Below are 17133 nucleotides of genomic sequence, written 5' to 3'. Positions count from 1 at the left end.
ACTATGGTCCCAAGCCCACAGGTTCAACTACTCGGTCTCTCTGGGTAGCTGGCTGTGACCAAGCAGTGACCACAACCTTGCTCCTTGTCAGCTCTACTATACACCTGGGAATTCTGATCATTCACATAAACTTGCAGGACCATTGTCTGCCAACCCTATATATGTACTTGGATCTACTCCCCATTTCATAGACATATCTAATTGTACAGCCTGTCCACGCTCTTTCACTTGTTCTTAATGGCCTCCATGCTACTGGAATTGCTAAGAGTTCGGTCTTTGGCTACATATAAGAAGAGCTCAACACTGGAAAAAACCAAAAACCAAAAACCAAAAACCAAACTCACTGCCACTGAGGTGATTCTGACTCTTGGTGACCTTACAGGATAGAGTAGAACTGTCCCATAGGGTTTTTAAGGCTTCAAATATTTATGGAAGCAGAGTGCCTCATCTTTCACCAGCTGAATGCCTTAACTACTGTACCACCAGAGCTCCTATTGGAAATAAAGAGAGACAGATATAATAGCTACAAGTAAGGCAGTTATGGCTAAACGATACATTTACTCTCAGTACTGAAAACCATGGCAGTAATTTCTTCTGCATTTTGATATGATTTAATTTAAAGAAAAAGCATTAATGACTTCTGAAATAGAATTGCCCATAATGTTTAACAAACAAGAGTGACAATTTATAGCAAAATAAATGATTTTTTTTTATAAAGATGTATCTTTAACTGAGGAAACTAATAAGGCTTGAACTATAGTAAGTAACATTCCATGAGCAATCTATGAAATTGTCTGACATGAAGACCCAGTCCAGTAGTAGGAAACACATGCTCAGAAGTGGCCTGGAGTCTGGAGGCTGGGGCTCAACCCTGCCTCAGTCACTAATGCATTTCACTGAGCTTCAGTTTCCTCATTTATTTAATGAGGGGGTTGATACAGGTAATTTCCAAGGTCTTAATCAGCTTCCAAATCAAGCTTTGTCAGGGAGCAGTCAGACATGCACTTCAAAGAGAAGCAGGCTATTTCTCCTTCAGTCTTTTCCACAACTGCACTGAGAGTTCCTCTCACTGAGGCCATGCTAACTGAGGCTCTCTGAAGTCTGTGGTGCCCCCTACCACTCCCAGCACAGAGGGATAAGTGCCTTCTTATACTATTTAAATAACCAGTGTCTGTGAGTTCTGGACAAAAATCCCAGACACTGAAGATGGCACAGTCCCTGCTCACTCTATAGAGTAAGAAAAAAATCATCTTAACCTGATAAGGTGCTGGTAGAAACTTCTTTTTCAATTTATTTTTTATTTTATCATTTTAGATAGTGATCTGGGTGAAAGTTTACAGAGAAAATTTATTTTCCATACAACTGTTCATACACATATTGTTTCAAGACAATGACTGCAATCCCCACAATCCAACAGCTCTCTCCCCACTTCCACCCTGAGGTTACCTTCTTTCATACGCATTCCTGCCCTCTGAGCCATTCCCCTGTGCAAATACTATCCTTTTGACCTTCCATGGTTGATTGTTCTAAGGAGTGCACCTACCTGGTATAAATGTTCACCTTATATGCCTATTGTTTGGCTGGAAGCCACAGGAGTGAGTTAAATTCCAGGCTCAAAGGGTGATTAGAAGACACAGTCTCAGGGGTTTCACCAGTATGTATCAGACCAGTAAGCCTGATCTCTTCTATGATTTTGAGTTTTGTTCCACATCTTTCTCTCACTCTATCCAGGATCTCCTATATTGGTTCCTTTCCAAGTGGTTGACAGTGATAGCTGGGTACCGCCCCTCATTTTTCTTTGATGAACTTTATAGTTTTAGGTTTTACATTTAAGTCTTTGATCCACCTGGAGTTAGTTTTTGTGTGTGGTGTGAGGAAGGATCTTGTTTCAGTTTTCTGCAAATAGATATCTAGTTTTGCCAGCACCATTTGTAAAAGACACTTTCTCTTCCCCACTAAATGTATTTCAGCCCTTTGTCAAAGACCAATGGGTGGATAGATCTAATTCTGGGTTCTCAATTCTGTTCCACTGGTCTATGTGTCTTTCGTTGTACCAATACTAGGCTGTTTTGACAAAACCTACTGATTTTGAGATCTGGGAGTGTGAGGCCTACTTTGTTCTTCTTCTTCAGCAGTACTTTGCTTATCTGAGGTATCTTTCCTTTCTATATAAAATTAGTGATTGGTTTTTCCATGCCCTTAAAGTATATTGATGGAATCTGGATTGAGATTGCATTGAATGTATAGAATTGCTTTGGGTAGTATTGACATTTTCACAATGTTCAATATTCCTATGCATGAGCATGGTATGTTTTTCCATTTATGTAAATCTCTTATAGTTTCTTGAAGTAGTATTTTCTAGTTTCCTTCATACAGGTCTTTTGTGTCCTTGGTAAGATTTATTCCCAAGTATTTTATTTTGTTGGTAGGTCTTGTAAATGGTATTGATTTCCTCATTTCCTTTTTAGAGATCTCTTTGCTTGTGTAGAGGAATCTGACTGACTTTTGTATGCCACATCTTTCAAATAGTTCCAGTACTTTTCTTGCTGAGTCTCTCGGGTTTTCTATGTATAGGATCATATCATCTACAAATAGGGATAGTTTTACTTCTTCCTTACCAATTTGGATGTCTTTGATTTCCCTTCCTTGCCTTATTGCCCTGGCTAGGACTTCCAATATAATGTTTAATAGAAGGTGTGATAGAGGGCATTCTTTTCTGGTTCCTGTTCACAAGAGGAATGCTTTAAGTCTCTCACCATTGAGAATAATGTTGGCTGCTGATTTTGGTTGCCCTTTGTAGGTAACGTTGTGTTTTTCCTGTGCTGCTTTCAGGATTCTTTCTTTGTCTTTGGTTTTGGTGAGTTAGATTATGATATGCCTTGGTGATTTTCTTTTGGGTTCTACCCTGTTTGGGGTTCACTGAACTTTTTGAACAGATATCTTTTCATCTTTCATATTAGGAAGTTCTCTTTCAACAAATCTTCAACAATTTTCTCTGTGGTTTTATTTGTCTCTTCTTGTTCTGGGATACCAATCATAAAAAAGTTATTCCTCTTGATGGTGTCCTACATGAATCTTAGGCTTTCTTCATTTTGTTTTGAACTTTTTTTTTCTGACTGATCCCTTAACAAAGTAGTATTGAGGGATTTCTCTTCAATTTCACTAATTCTGTCTTCCATTGATTTGATTCTACTCTTTTGACCATTCAGTGTATTATCTATTTCAGATCTCTTAGTATTAATCTTCTAGATTTCTATTTGTTGTTTTTGTATGGTTTCTAATTTTTCATTTGTCAGTTTGTTCTTGTATTGTTTTCCTAAGTTGTTCTAGATTTTTAAAAATTTGTCAGTGCTTTCCTTGATCTAACTCTCAACCTGTTGAAGGTTGTTGTTGTTGTTGTTGTTGTTATGTGCCGTCGAGTCGGCCCCGACTCATAGCGACCCCTCCTTGGGTTTCCGAGGCAGTATCACTACGGAAGTAGGATTGCCCAACCTTCCTTCCGAGGAGTGGCTGGTGGGTTTGAACTGCCAGCCTTCTGGTTAGCAGTCAAGTGCTTTTAGCCACTCTGCTACCAGAGCTCCCTAAATATAATTCTTCTGAATCCCTTATCAGGAATTCCAATGCTGCTTCTTCATCAGGGAGGTTTTCTGGGTCTGTATCCTTGCCTCTTGCTTGTACTACTTTACCTCACCTCTTTGTGTGAACTAGGATGGTCAGTTGTCTCCAACACATTGTGATGTCATTGTATTTATATTTCTACTATATTTGCTAGTTTGGCAGCATTTGGGTACTCATAGCCTGTCTCCTGTTGGGTGTAACAGAGGATGAGAGTGTGTACACAGATCTCTGTTAGCTATCACGAAGAGTAGTGAGGATGAGTTAGCCTTGTATTGGCTTCTGTCTATCATTGATCAGTTGGTGCAGAAGCAAGTAATGGTCCTCACCCAGTGGGTGGGGCTGCAGGAGGCGGTGCAGGTGTTGTTGGGTTGTGTGAGTTATCTTGCTGTCTCCTACCTGGTTAGACAGAAAGCACACACACCAAAAAGTCAAAAACGAGAACAAAACCACAAACCACATAAACAAACAGCAACAATTACCAAAAAAAAAAAAAAAGGCAACAAATGAAAAGGAAAAAAAGAGAAAGAGAAAAGAAAGACAAAAAGGAAAAGAGAAAAAAACTTTACAATATCCAAGTAGGGGGGAATAAAGAAAAATGCAAAAATACAAGCAAGGGATTTTGTTGTTGTTGTTGCATGCTGTCGAGTCAGACCTGACTCATAGCAACCCCTCCTTGGGTTTTCAAGGCAGTATTGCTATAGAAGTAGATTGTCCCATCTACCTTCCAAGGAGTGGCTGGTGGAAGAACCAAAAGAGAAGAAGAAAAATGAAAGAAACTAGGAAAAAGGGAAGGAAAACAAGAACCAGGGGAGGCAAAGAGAAAAACAGAAAGAAAGGAAGGAAGGAAGAAAAAGAAAGAAATAATTTTTGAAAACAAAACTCAGTGAGGCTGGGCCCCTCAGTTCTGTTTCTGCTGGCCAAACAGTCAATGGGAAGCAGGGCATCTGCTCCTGGTGCTAGTTCTTGCCTGTCCAGAAGGGAACTGAGGCAGGATACCTGTTCTCAGAAGAGTTCCTGTTGACCCAGAAGATGTCTGAGGGCAAAGTGTCTGGACCTGGAAGAAGTTGTTGCCCACCCAAATGGTGGTGGAAGCAAGTCACCTGATTTCAGAAGGAATTCCCATCTGCTCAAAATGTGGCTTGGGATAGGGTATCTGGTCTCAGAAAAAGTTCCTGCTGTCCCAAAAGGCAGCTGGGTGTAGGGCCCCTACTCCCAGAAAAAGTTCCTTACATCCCCAAAGGAGGGCTTAGTTTAGGGCACATGGACCCAGAAAAAGTTCTTCCTAGTCCAAAATGCTCCTGGGAGCAGGGTGGCTGATCTTGGAGCTAGTTCCTATCTACCAAGAAGGCAAATGGAGTCAGGGCCCTTGATTTCAGGCTAGTTCCTGCTAATCCAGACAGTGTCTGTTGGCAGGGCTCTTGGACCCAGAAAAAATTTCTGCCAGCCCAAAAGGTGATTGGGAACAAGGCACCTAGTTCTACAGGTAGTTCCAGCCATTCAAAAAGCAACAGTGGATAGGACTTGTAGACCCAGAAAAATTTCTGCCATCTCAAAAGGTAACTGGGAGCAGGTCCTGTTTCTAGTAAAAAAAAACTTCCTGCCATCCTAAAAGTCTGCTGGATATAGGGTATTCAGTCTCAGAAAAAATTCCTGCTAGCCCCAAAAGTGGTTGGGAACAGAGCAGCTAGTGCTGGGATCCATTAGTTCCTGTCTGCCCAGAAGGCAGCTGATTGCAAGGAGGCCAGACTGGGATGGAATTCCTGCCAGTCCAGAAAATGGGTAGAAGTGGGGATGGTCATACCTCTGTTCACTAAGAGGGTATGGGGTATAAGGGTGACAAGGGGGATACTGCATCTTTCTAGTTGTCAACCTCCAGTAAGGTTGCCCATGTTGTCCTCTGCAAGTGGAATTTATTCTTAGGTTGCTGCCTGGATCATCATTTGCAGTTATTGAAAATAGACATGCTGCTTGCAAATATTAAAAATGGCTGCAACCTCAGGACACCCGACAGTCCATAGCTCTGTTTGTCTCCTTTTTCACTGTTTTCCTTTCTAGTCATCAGCCACCAGTGCAATTGCCTCTGAAGTTCTTAGCAAGCAGAGCTAATTCTTAGATTGATGCTCAGATAAGAATGCCACTTATAAATATTCAAAATGGCCATGCCATTAGGACAGCCTCAGTTTGCCTCCTTATTCACTGTTTTCATTCAGGTTCTTCTACTAGTTGATATTTAATTCAGTTCTTTATCCTTTCCTTCAAAGCTCAGGGTTCCAGAATGATTTTCTGTATCTGTTTCAACTGGTTTCTTGTTTTTTCATTGTAGATGGTCTGTGTAGCTTGTCTGCTTATTCTGCCATCTTACCAGAAGTACTCATTATTTTTATGTGTTGATACCACCATCACTCTTTCAAAATGTTCTCCATGTTTTAGTGATATCCTGATGCAATCATGTGTAGCCAAAGGCTCTTTGTAAATCAAATAAGTAAATAAAGCAAAGAGGTGCCCTTGGCTACATATATTAATGTAAATGGCATTTTCAAAGTCACTAGTAATTTTTCTGAATTTTAAAAACAAGATTTTATTTTTGCTTTTCGCTTTTGCCTTGTTTTAGGTCAGGAATATGGACCCCTTCCTCACTGAATAAACTACACAAAGCTTCTTGGCAAGTAGGTACATAGATAAGAGAAAATAGTCATTTATCAATAGTGAGAGAGGCTTGAGAACACACTGCAGAAGTTTAAAGAATTAAGCACTCCCAGCTGAGGGCCTCACACTGTGGCGCTGCTGACGACTCTCCTAGCTGAGTATCTGCTGACTCTGATAGAGAAAAAAAGTTCCTCTTAAGTACCACTGTTTAGAAAACATCATGCCTTTATAATGCTATTCAAGGTCAACTTTTTATTTCCAACAAAGTCCATGAATGTTGAAAGAAAGACGGTTATATAAAAGAGGTTATGAAATGATTTAGTCCCTGTCAGGAGAAACATGGTTTTATGTAAATTTGATAGCTATCTGCAAGAGTATATAAAAGCTCATAGGCTTTTAAATAGTGCTTCTAATTTAATCAAGCAATTAATTTTTCAATTTAGAAAACACAACCTTTCTAATGTGTAGATTTGCATTGATATTTAGATAGAAATTACTTAAAAGAAAATGAGGGTAAAGGGAGAGAAGTTGAGGTGAGATGAAAGCTGATTTGCAGTAAAGATTTTCTATTCTAGTTCCACAATGACTGATACTGGCACACTAATCACTGATTCTCATTAGTGTCAGATTCTCTTGGTGATGCTAACACTGAATAGAAAAGAATGGGAAGTGACATTAGTATTTGTCTCTTTCTTTTGGCAGGGTGTTTCATCTTTGTTCAGGAAAACACAGAACTTCACAACATGACAAACTCTACAACACTTGTGCACACTCTGGATTTAAACTGGAACTCAAGATATCTATCAAAGCACATGGAATCAATCACAAAAACAATAGATACTGTATTTTGGTCATCAGTAAGTAGGTAAATTATCACAAAAAAGAAATAGTAGAAAATGCCTGGGCAGGAGAATAAACGTCTGTAGGGAATTAAACTTTACAAATGGCAGCCAATCACCATCAACCCATCAAGGAAATGTATGAACAGCAACTGCAAAAGCAACACAAAATTCTCTAGGTAGAGAAGTACATCACCGTGGCTGGCGCTGGGGGCAGAGTACTTGGCACTTGACTTTCGGATGATGTTCTCATGGATCTGGGACCACTCGCTTTCATTGTTGCACCTGCAACAAAAGGACAGGTGTTATGGCTCTCAAGGTTTTAAAACATCTATCTGAGTTTCCAAGGTGGAATATCAAATTTGAAGGGAAAAGGATTCCTTACTTTCCTAAAGAAATGATTGTATGTTTTACTAAATTAGACAAAGCTTGCTTTCTATTAAAGCACACAGGAGATTCACACTTGTGGAAAGGGTAGAAATTCTAAAATGAATCTCGGTAACTATTTTTAAAGTGGTAAAATATCCTTCTCACTAAAGTAACACTCTCCCACATGACAAGTTCTTTCTTTTCTAATCCCCCTTACATCCACACACATAACCAGACCCCAGAATAAAGTTCCTGAGAGAGGAAAAACAGTTCTTCTTGACAAGTACTACCATTCAGAAAGTGCTATGCTTTGCAAGGGCTTTACATTGTCATTTAGCTGTCATTATACAGGCAGTCTTTGGGTTATGAACAAGCTCTGTTCCTGAGTTTGTCTTTTAAGTTGAATTTGTATAAAAGTTGGAACATTAGGTATGGTTTGTAGCTGATGTTAGTCAAATGTTTGTCTTAGTATACAGTGTACTTTCTGTGCAAAAAAAAAAAAAAAAAATTAAAGACACTTCCAAATACACTATGACATCTTTAACATAAGAATACAGTAATAATAGTAATAATGTTTTGATGCACATCGCAAAGTAGCACCTATTTATTATTATAAACCATCATTTGTACCTTAAATTTTTAATATAATAGCTTTATGTCAGATTAGTTCATATCTACAGGTTGTACATAAGCTAGCTGTTCAGAAGCCAGGTGTTCATAACTCACAGTGGCCCCAGAGGAAAGTCCTGTTAAGGTTAGGGCAATGTGGAAATTATTTGCTTGTGACTCTATATAGCTAGACCAAGATAAGAACAAAACAAAACCAGGGGATAGTAGTAGGTTTGTTTTATAGTGACATTCTCTGCATTGAAGGGGAAGAAGGGCTTAGTGGAGAAGGCTGAAAGCCTAAATATGTAAGAATAAACTCCTTTCCTAGGTATTCTTTGTGATTGGGCTAAAAAGAAAATGGAGAAACAATACTATACTTCAATGGTTAAGTTCTGAAGCATTAGAGTCTCTTTGTATGAAGGGTAATCCCGAGAAAGCTGCAAACATTCACTGTGGTGGTGAATTACTTAAAATGGCTCATCAAGCCAGTCTTTATGACTCCCACACAATGATTGGGGAAACTATGCAAATAAGGTGTTTGTGGCCCATCACGGAGATTGGACAGCCTACTAATAATGCAAATAAGGTGCATGGAATCCTTATGGGGATGGGACCATGCAAATGTAGTATATGGAACCCTAACAAGGGGATTGGTTAGTTTTACCATCCTGCTAGGCTTAATAGAAGCTCATCCTAGAGGCAAGAGGAAGGGTCTCACTATCATTAAGAAGGAAGAGTCAGGAGCAGAGCTTGTCCTTTGGACCTAGGGCCCCTGCACTGAGAACCTCTTAGATCCCGGTGACAGAAGCTGTAATACTAAAGACTGCAAGAGATGGTGTGGTAGGCCTCCTGGCCTATAAAGCAAGGACCCATGGAGAAAGAGATACTTCAGTGTGCAGACCCATGGAGAAAGAGAGTTGAGCACCCTCAGGCTTGATGGCAGCATATGGTGCCTCCAGGGTGCCTCTGGGCAATTATTGGGAGGGCTAAAGAGCTTTGTAATACATGTATGCATCAATTCTAATGTCAAAGTTGAAGAAATTAAAGATTGTTACCAACTTCTGAAGTCTGAAATCGATCAAACATGCGATCAAGATTAACTGATAATTACCAGTGATTGGAATGCAAAAGTTGGAAACAAGAAAACATGGCCTTGGTGACAGAAATGATGTTGAAGATTGCATGACAGAATCTTGCAAGACTAACGACATATTCATTGGACATACCGTTCTTCAACAACATAAATGGCGACTATACACATAGACCTCACTAGGTGGAATACACAGGATTCAAATCAACTACTTCTGTGGAAAAAAATGATGGAGAAGATCAACGTCATCAGTCAGAACAAAGCCAGAGGCTGACTGCAGAACAAAGCATCAATTACTCATATGCAAGTTCAAGCTGAAGCTAAAGAAAATTAAACAAGTCCATGAGAACCCAAATATGACCTTTAGCATATCCCACCTGAATTTAGAGATCATTTCAAGAATACATCTGAACACTTATGACCAAAGATCAGATGAGTTATGAGATGACATCAAGGACATCATATATGAAGAAAGTAAAAGATCATTAAAAAGATAGAAAAGAATCTGCAGCCCATACGACTATAAGACCAGAAGAACTAGATGGTGCCTAGCTACCACTGTCATCCACTTGGAAGGGGATCTATATAGGAGATCCTTGATAGAGAGGGAGAACAATGTGGAACAAAACTCAAAATCATTTCGAGAAAAATAAAGGGGAGGGAGGACCAGGTTTGCTGGTCCGATAGAGCCTGGTGGAACCACTGAGACTATGGCCCCTAACTGCCCTTCAGGTCTGGAATTGAACCCACACCTGTGGCTTCCAGCCAAACAAAAGACAGGCATATGAGTTGAACATTTACCTCAAGTAGATACTCTCCTTGGAGAGAACAATCATGGGAGAAAGAAGGGCTGCTTATGCACAGGGAGATAGCTCAGGGGGCAGGAGTCCATGGAGGGATGGACACAGGGAAGAGGTAACTATGGGGAGGAAGTGGGAGGGGAGCTGTTGCATTGTGGTAAACTGTGGTCAATGTCATGAGACAAAGTATATGTGAACTGCTGTATGGAAAGTGAATTTGCTCTGTAAATCTTCACCCAAATCACAATAAAAAACAAACAAACGAACAAAAGATAGAAAAGACCAAAATGGTTGTCAGAAGAGACTCTGAAACTTGCTCTTAAATGTAGAGTAGCCAAGATGAATGAAGAACTGATGAAATAAAAGAACTGAATAAAGGATTTCAAAGGGCAGCTCAAGAAGACAATGCAAAATACTATAATGAAATATAAAAAGATATGGACTTAAAAAAATAAAAATGGAAGAATACGCTTGGCATTTCTCAAGCTGAAAGAACCTGAAAGAAAATCAAGGCTCAAGTTGCAATACTGAAGGGTTCTATGGCTAAGATATTGAACGATGCAGGAAGCATCAAAGGAAGATAGAAGGAATACAGAGTCACTGCATAAAAAGAATTGGTCAATATTCAACCATTTCAGGAAGTATTATATGATTAACAACTGATGGTATTGAAGGAAGAAGGCCAAGCTGCACTGACGACATTAACAAAAAACAAGGGACCAGGAATTGATGGAATACCCACTGAGATATTTCAAAAATGGATGTAAGACTGGAAGTGATCACTTGTCTACATCAAGAATTGGAAGACAGCTACCTGGTAAACCAACTATAAAAGATCCATATTTGTGCCCATTCCCAAGAAAGGTGATCCAATAGAATGATTGAACAATATCATTAATTACGCATGCAAGCAAAATTTTGCTGAAGATAGTCCAAAAAAGGTTGCAGCAGTATTGACAAGGAACTGCCAGAAATTTAAGCCAGATTCAGAATAGGATTGGAAAAAGAGAGATCATTGCTGATGGCAGATATATCTAGGCTGAAAGCAGAGCAAACCAGAAAAAGTGTTTACCTGTGTTTTATTGACTGTGCAAAGGCATTCAACTGTGTGGATCATAACAAATTATGGATAACATTGCGAAGAATGGAAATTCCAGAAAACTTAACTGTGATCATGAGAAACCTGTACCCAGACCAAGAGGCAGTCATTAGAACAGAAGAAGAATACTGTGTGGCTTAAAATCAGGAAAACACTATGTGATCTAAGATCATGAAAGATGTGTGTCAGGGTTGTATCTTTTCACTATATTTATTCAATCTTTATGCTGAGCAAATAATCTGAGAAACTGGACTATATGAAGAAGAACGTGACATCAGGATTGGAGGAAGACTCATTAATAACCTGAGATATAGAAATGACAAAGCCTTGCTTGCTGAAAGTGAAGATGACTTGAAGCACTTACTGATGAAGATTAAAGACTACAGCAGATTTGACAGCAGCTAACTACAATAACAATACTTGTCCAAGAAGGCAGAGGCCATGAGGTTGAGGAACCAAGGGCCAGATTAGCCTGTGGGCATGGTTGAGAAGAAGCTGTCCTGACAAAAGAACTATATCCTGAGTAGTGCCTGATAGTGTAGTGCCTAAGGCACTTGACTGCTAACCAGAAGGCAGGTGGTCCAAACCCACCAGCCACTCCTCAGAGAGAAGGCTGGGCAATCTACTTCTATAGTGGTACTGCCTCAGAAACCCAAGGAGGGGTTGCTATGAGTCGGGTCCGTCTTGACAGCACATAACAACAACAACTTCCCTAATAAACCCTGCAACTCTGAGTACTGTCTGTGAGTTCTATGTGGTCACTGCAATGAATTATCAAACACAGTAGGGAAGTAGAGTCCCATGGGAGGGATGGCTGGTGTCAGAATTGGTAAAAAAAGGTTGTAAGAGATAGAGGTATGTCTGACCTCTACCTTATAAGAATCAGCTCTGGGCTGACATTGATCTTGATTCTCTTTCCTCCCCCACTTGTGAAGGTAGACAAAGGCAGATGCCATCAACACTCTCATGACATTTTTACAGTTAGAAACAGAAAACACAAATTCCTCATCCTGATGTAGACACCTTGATGAAATAATTGGAATGAGATTAGGATAATCTCATAAAAATTCCATTTGACACTCATGGAGTCCCCACAACCCCTGGCTTTACTTCCTTCCTTATTGGATATGGAGGTATAGATAGACCTGACCCCAAAAAACAGGACTTGTTCACAAAGGAAAACCCACAGGATCTTTCCACGGTTACTCAGAAATGCCCAATCCAAGGCCTACTTCCCAAAGGAAACCCCAGTTAAGACTTAATAGCACATACCATCAGCAGTATGAAGTGCTACAGGTTTATAAATAAAACAGTTTTTATACAGGCCAGAGATAAATGGAATGGGCTACTAGGTTAATTCCACTACTAAGTTGAGGCTCTGCAGACCCCTTGGCCAGTATAAATAAGCCTCACATAGAGCTCTAGCAATGAACTGTTAAAGGTAAGATTCTGATAGCCCAGACCTCTGAGAATAATTTCCTGTTGCAGAATCCATTCCAAATACAGAGGGAGAGTGTCCTTTAAAATAATCACTTGTGACTTAGCAACTAAATCAAAAGTGAGAGGTGCTGACAGCACATCCAACCCTCCCGGGCTGACATGCACATCCAACCAGTAACTGTATCAGAAGGACCTAGATGGTGAAGATTCAAAGACCTGCCTTGTCATTTTTTTTCCCCATCACTTTCTAGGAGCTCTGGTGGCATAGTGCCTAAGGCATTAAGGAAGACTGGGCAATCTACTTTGCTAGTGATACCGCCTCAGAAACACAAGGAGGGGTCCCTATGAGTCGGATCTGACTCGATGGAAGTGAGTTTGGTTTGGATTTTGGCTTTTGTCATTTTCTAGGTTTACAAGATCAGTAGTTACTATGTTTAACTGAGATATGAGTACAGTTTGTCATAAATAATACACTCCCCTTGCCTCCAGTACAAAAGATCCCTGACAATTAAGATCCCCCAACCTACCCCACCCCCACACACATAGGCAAATTTTAGTATTTCTCCAATAAAACACCTACTGGTCCCTTTGGACCATTAAATAATCTCTGTATGGTGGTATGGTAGAGATGATGCTTCACCAGCCAGGCCAATAATGACAATGGCATATTTCACTACTCCTCACTGACTGCAACCACCACCATTCACTAGTTCACTAAACCAGACCATTCTAATAGTCCTACCCTACAGATTTTGCTTTCTTAAAAACTGGTCACATTGGCCTTTCCTCTTTAAGGCTTTGTTTTGGCCTTTATCTATCATTTCTCTTCTATACCAGTACAATTGTCTAATAATTAGCCTTTCAAATGTCTCCCTTTCCAGAATGCCAATCCAGTCAAATGGTTGTCCTTCTTAGAACTCTTCACTAATTCTCCCTGTACAGCGGTTAGAGTTCAGATTTTTTAGCAGTTTGTGTAAGGCAGCCCCCATCAGGACCTCTTTCACCTCTCCAGGCCTCTCTCTCACCCATACACAACTGCTCATGGTTCTATAAAAAGCCCAATAGCCTCATGCCTCTGAGCTTTTAACAATGTGTTTTCCTCGTCTGGTGGCCATAAAAGCTCTATTTTATTTTCCTATTTCCTTCCTTTCACTCTCCATCCCTTCCGTCATCAGTACTGCCTATCCTGTGAGGCCTTTCCTGTATTACTTGCCACATGATATTAATTGGCATTCTGCCAACATTTTCTACCAGAATTTTCTTAAGTGAAGGAAATCTTGAGAAAAACATTATTATGGCTGTCTTATTGAACCGTGAAAAGCTTTATCTAGATTTAAGAGAAAAAGAAGAAAAAGTAGTAAGAAAAATCGTATTTCTCGGGAAAGTAGGGGAGAAAAGGAATGTCCATATGTGCCTATCTGTTTTAGTCAAGGGAGATGGGAGCACCAGTGAAGAGAAATGTGCTTGGATTCTCAGAGAAACTCATGGTTACTCCAGTTGAAAACTGTTCAAAATAAAATCTCATGCAGATTCATCTGCCGTTTACAGAGAGTAAGCACCTGAAATGTTAACAGTCTACTCGTGACTGCCTATAAAAAAGACAAAGCTTTACAGAACTTATTATTATTAAGTTATTGCTGCAAAGCAATCGATTTACTTTCAATATTATCTTTGGATATATTTGCATTCAAAAATGTTAGCAATGAATTCAATTGTTCAATTATTTAAAAAATTATTATCTTTAGTCCTAACACAGTGAGATTTCATCTCTTCATCCCCCTCTGTCTTACCTTCCCATTCTTCTAGCAGCATCCCCATGTTATACCTGATTATTAATGGCATGTTTAGGTAAAACTGCTTTCTAATCTCCACTGACCAAAAATCCCATTATGAAGTGACAGATGAACACCTTCTATGGCTCTTCTTGCCTACAAGTCCTTAGTTTGGATGAATATGAAAAGTGAGTGGATTTTCAAACCCATAAAAGTGCACATGTGTTGCCTTGCTGAATCTCATTCTCTTCACCCTTCCATCTCTCCATCTGCATTTTGTGTGGCTACAAATTCTCTCTCCACTAGCAGTCAATAATTAATATGATTACATTCAAACAAAAATTTTCTACTTCCTTAACATCACTGAACACCTAGGAAAAAATACTTCTTCAGTCTCTTTTCAAGATTAAAATAAAACCTAGATCTTTTCCTTCCTAATTAGCAATATACTCTATTCAAATAAGTATGCTATTTTAGCTTTGAAATGCTTAGAATAATTAATAAACTTTATTCACCCCTAGAATAACATTAATTCTCTGCTTTTCACTTGGTATTACTGTACTTCCAAGATATAAGGGCTTCTCTCCAGGGGGATGAGCAAAGGAAAATTTTGCTGTTCAAATTGACTCTGGCTCTTTCCTTTCCTACAGCTTCTAAGTCACTACTCTACTCTCTGCCTGTGTTCTCTGCCACAACCATGTGTGAAACCATTCTGCACTATGTCATCTTGGGAAGAAAGCTATGCAGTTATCTGATAATCAAAAGCTTTACTATTTTAAAGGAAAAACAAGGCAGCGCATAACCTGAAAATATACATTGACAACTCTAAGTATATGCTTTGCTTCATCTGTATATAATTAATTCTTTGCTGCTTACAGACTACTTGCTAAGTGCCCATTCTAACCATTCTATTCAAGCAAGGGGCCCCTGCACATTAGCACAGGAGGACCATTATGCTGGATAGTCTTTTCCTATTTATTTATATAAACTTTTTAAAAATTTTATAACAGTTTTTTTCCCTGAATTTATTTTGTTGTTGTTGTTCAGAATATACACAGCAAAACACAGTTTTTTCCTGCAAATATAGCATCCATGTAAATAACACACACACTTATAATGAAAGGAAATTACACAATTATGTTTAAAAGTTCTGGCATAGTACACCCATGCATACAACACATATCTCATGTCATTTCCAGAAGTGAACTGCAGCCTCATTCACCCACATTCAATAGTCCAAAAATGTTATTCTGATCATATTTGTATAATGTAGGTATAAGCCATGGTCAAGAGTCATGGATTGAGTTTGGCAGTATCTTGGCAATCAGAAAATAAAACAACAGACACTGTGCATTTGCTCTGTGGCAGTTTGCGGCTGGTCCTGAGTGTTGGGGTTCCTTTTAGTTAATCTGTACCAAGGTTTTTGTGCTGGAGATGGGTAGAGTTGTGCTGGATATGGGTAGAGTTGGGCTGAGTGCCATGTGGGGTTGCCACAGCCTGAGCACAGGCTGGTCCTGTGGCAGGTAGGGGCCATTGTCAGCATGCACCTGTATCTCATGGTGCTGAACCCACATGAAGACTGGTGGCAGAATGGTGTGGGTGTGGGTGTACAATGCCCTGGCCCTGTGGGGCCTCTGGTTGGCCCATAGGACCTGTCTCATCCAAACAAGGCATGTAGGACCCCTCTGTGCTCAAGGCTCTCACACCCATCCTCTGACGTCTGCACAGGTGAAAGACTCAAATGGCCTGAGCATGATGGCCAGCAAGCTGGACAGCAGGGAAAGATGCATGTGGCTGTGGTGCATCAGCCTCACCTGCCTGAGTGGCCTTTTTGGCCCAGGGGGTGCAGACCCATGAACTTCCCGGGCTAGGGCCAGCTATGCTAGGGAGGGCTGTTTCTGAGGTAAAAAAGTGATCTTCTCCATTGGAGAAAGTGGTTTGCAGAGCAGGGAAGGGAGCCTGAGAGGAGAGGGGCTGCTTGCAAGACTTGAGGGTAGGCTGGTAAGGGTCTTTTGAGAACCAAACTTGCATGTCAACAGGCACCAAGATGAAGACTTAATATTAAATCCACTGGACAGAAAAAAAAAAATTGAAATTGAAGTCAGCAACATGTAAAAAAAAGTACTGGTACAGCACACTATGAAAATAACACATGGGGGCTGCACAGTATAAAAAACATACATGTGTCATCTGTGTAAAAACAGGGTGCACCAATTAAATAGTTTCTATATGTACAATTTAGTGACACTAATTACTTCAAGTTGTGCTATCACTCTCACCCTCCTTTTCCTGAGTTGTTCCTCCCTTGTTAACATAAACCCACTGCTCCTAAGGTTCCTATCTAATCTTTTGAGTTACTATTGTCAATTTGCAAGTCAGGAGTCCATGAGAATTTGAAATTGTGTTCTAGATTCCACTCCCACCCACCTACCAAGCAGGATTCTTCTATAGAATCTTTGATTAAAATGCTCAGTAATGGTAGCTAGGCACGTCCAGTCTTCTGCCTGGTCTCATGGCAAAGGAAGTAAGTTGTTCATGGAGGCAATTAGCCACACGTTCCATCTCCTCCTCCTACTACTGACTTTGCTTCTTTCAATGATCCAAGTGAACAGAGACCTATTGTCAATGCTTGGATGGCTGCCTGCAAGCCTGGAAAGCCCAGGGACTATACAACAAACTAGGAGGTAGAACAGAAGCACTAAACACATTATTAGACCAATTAACCAGGATGTTCCATGAAACCATGACCCTAAACCTCAAAACCAAGGAACCAAATCCCATGAAGTATTTGGTTGTACATAAGCAGCTGCAGCAGGTACCCTTATTTATTTATTTAATATATTTTTAAAAA

At 40.0% G+C, this 17133-nt stretch overlaps 1 protein-coding gene across 1 annotated transcript in view; it reads right to left on the bottom strand.

Moving 5' to 3' along the window:
- Positions 1-17133, bottom strand: part of DOCK3 (dedicator of cytokinesis 3) — a 738119-nt gene that overhangs the window by 156961 nt on the left and 564025 nt on the right. The window contains exon 13 of the mRNA XM_007952017.2: positions 7300-7388. Coding sequence (XP_007950208.2) covers positions 7300-7388 — 89 coding nt within the window. The remainder of the gene's footprint in view (positions 1-7299; positions 7389-17133) is intronic.

This window comes from Orycteropus afer, unplaced genomic scaffold (assembly GCF_000298275.1).
Source record: "Orycteropus afer afer isolate SDZICR_OR568_19922 unplaced genomic scaffold, OryAfe1.0 scaffold00323, whole genome shotgun sequence".
In the NCBI taxonomy this organism is placed as follows: Eukaryota; Metazoa; Chordata; class Mammalia; order Tubulidentata; family Orycteropodidae; genus Orycteropus; species Orycteropus afer.
This window is presented reverse-complemented; position numbering and strand designations above follow the sequence as displayed.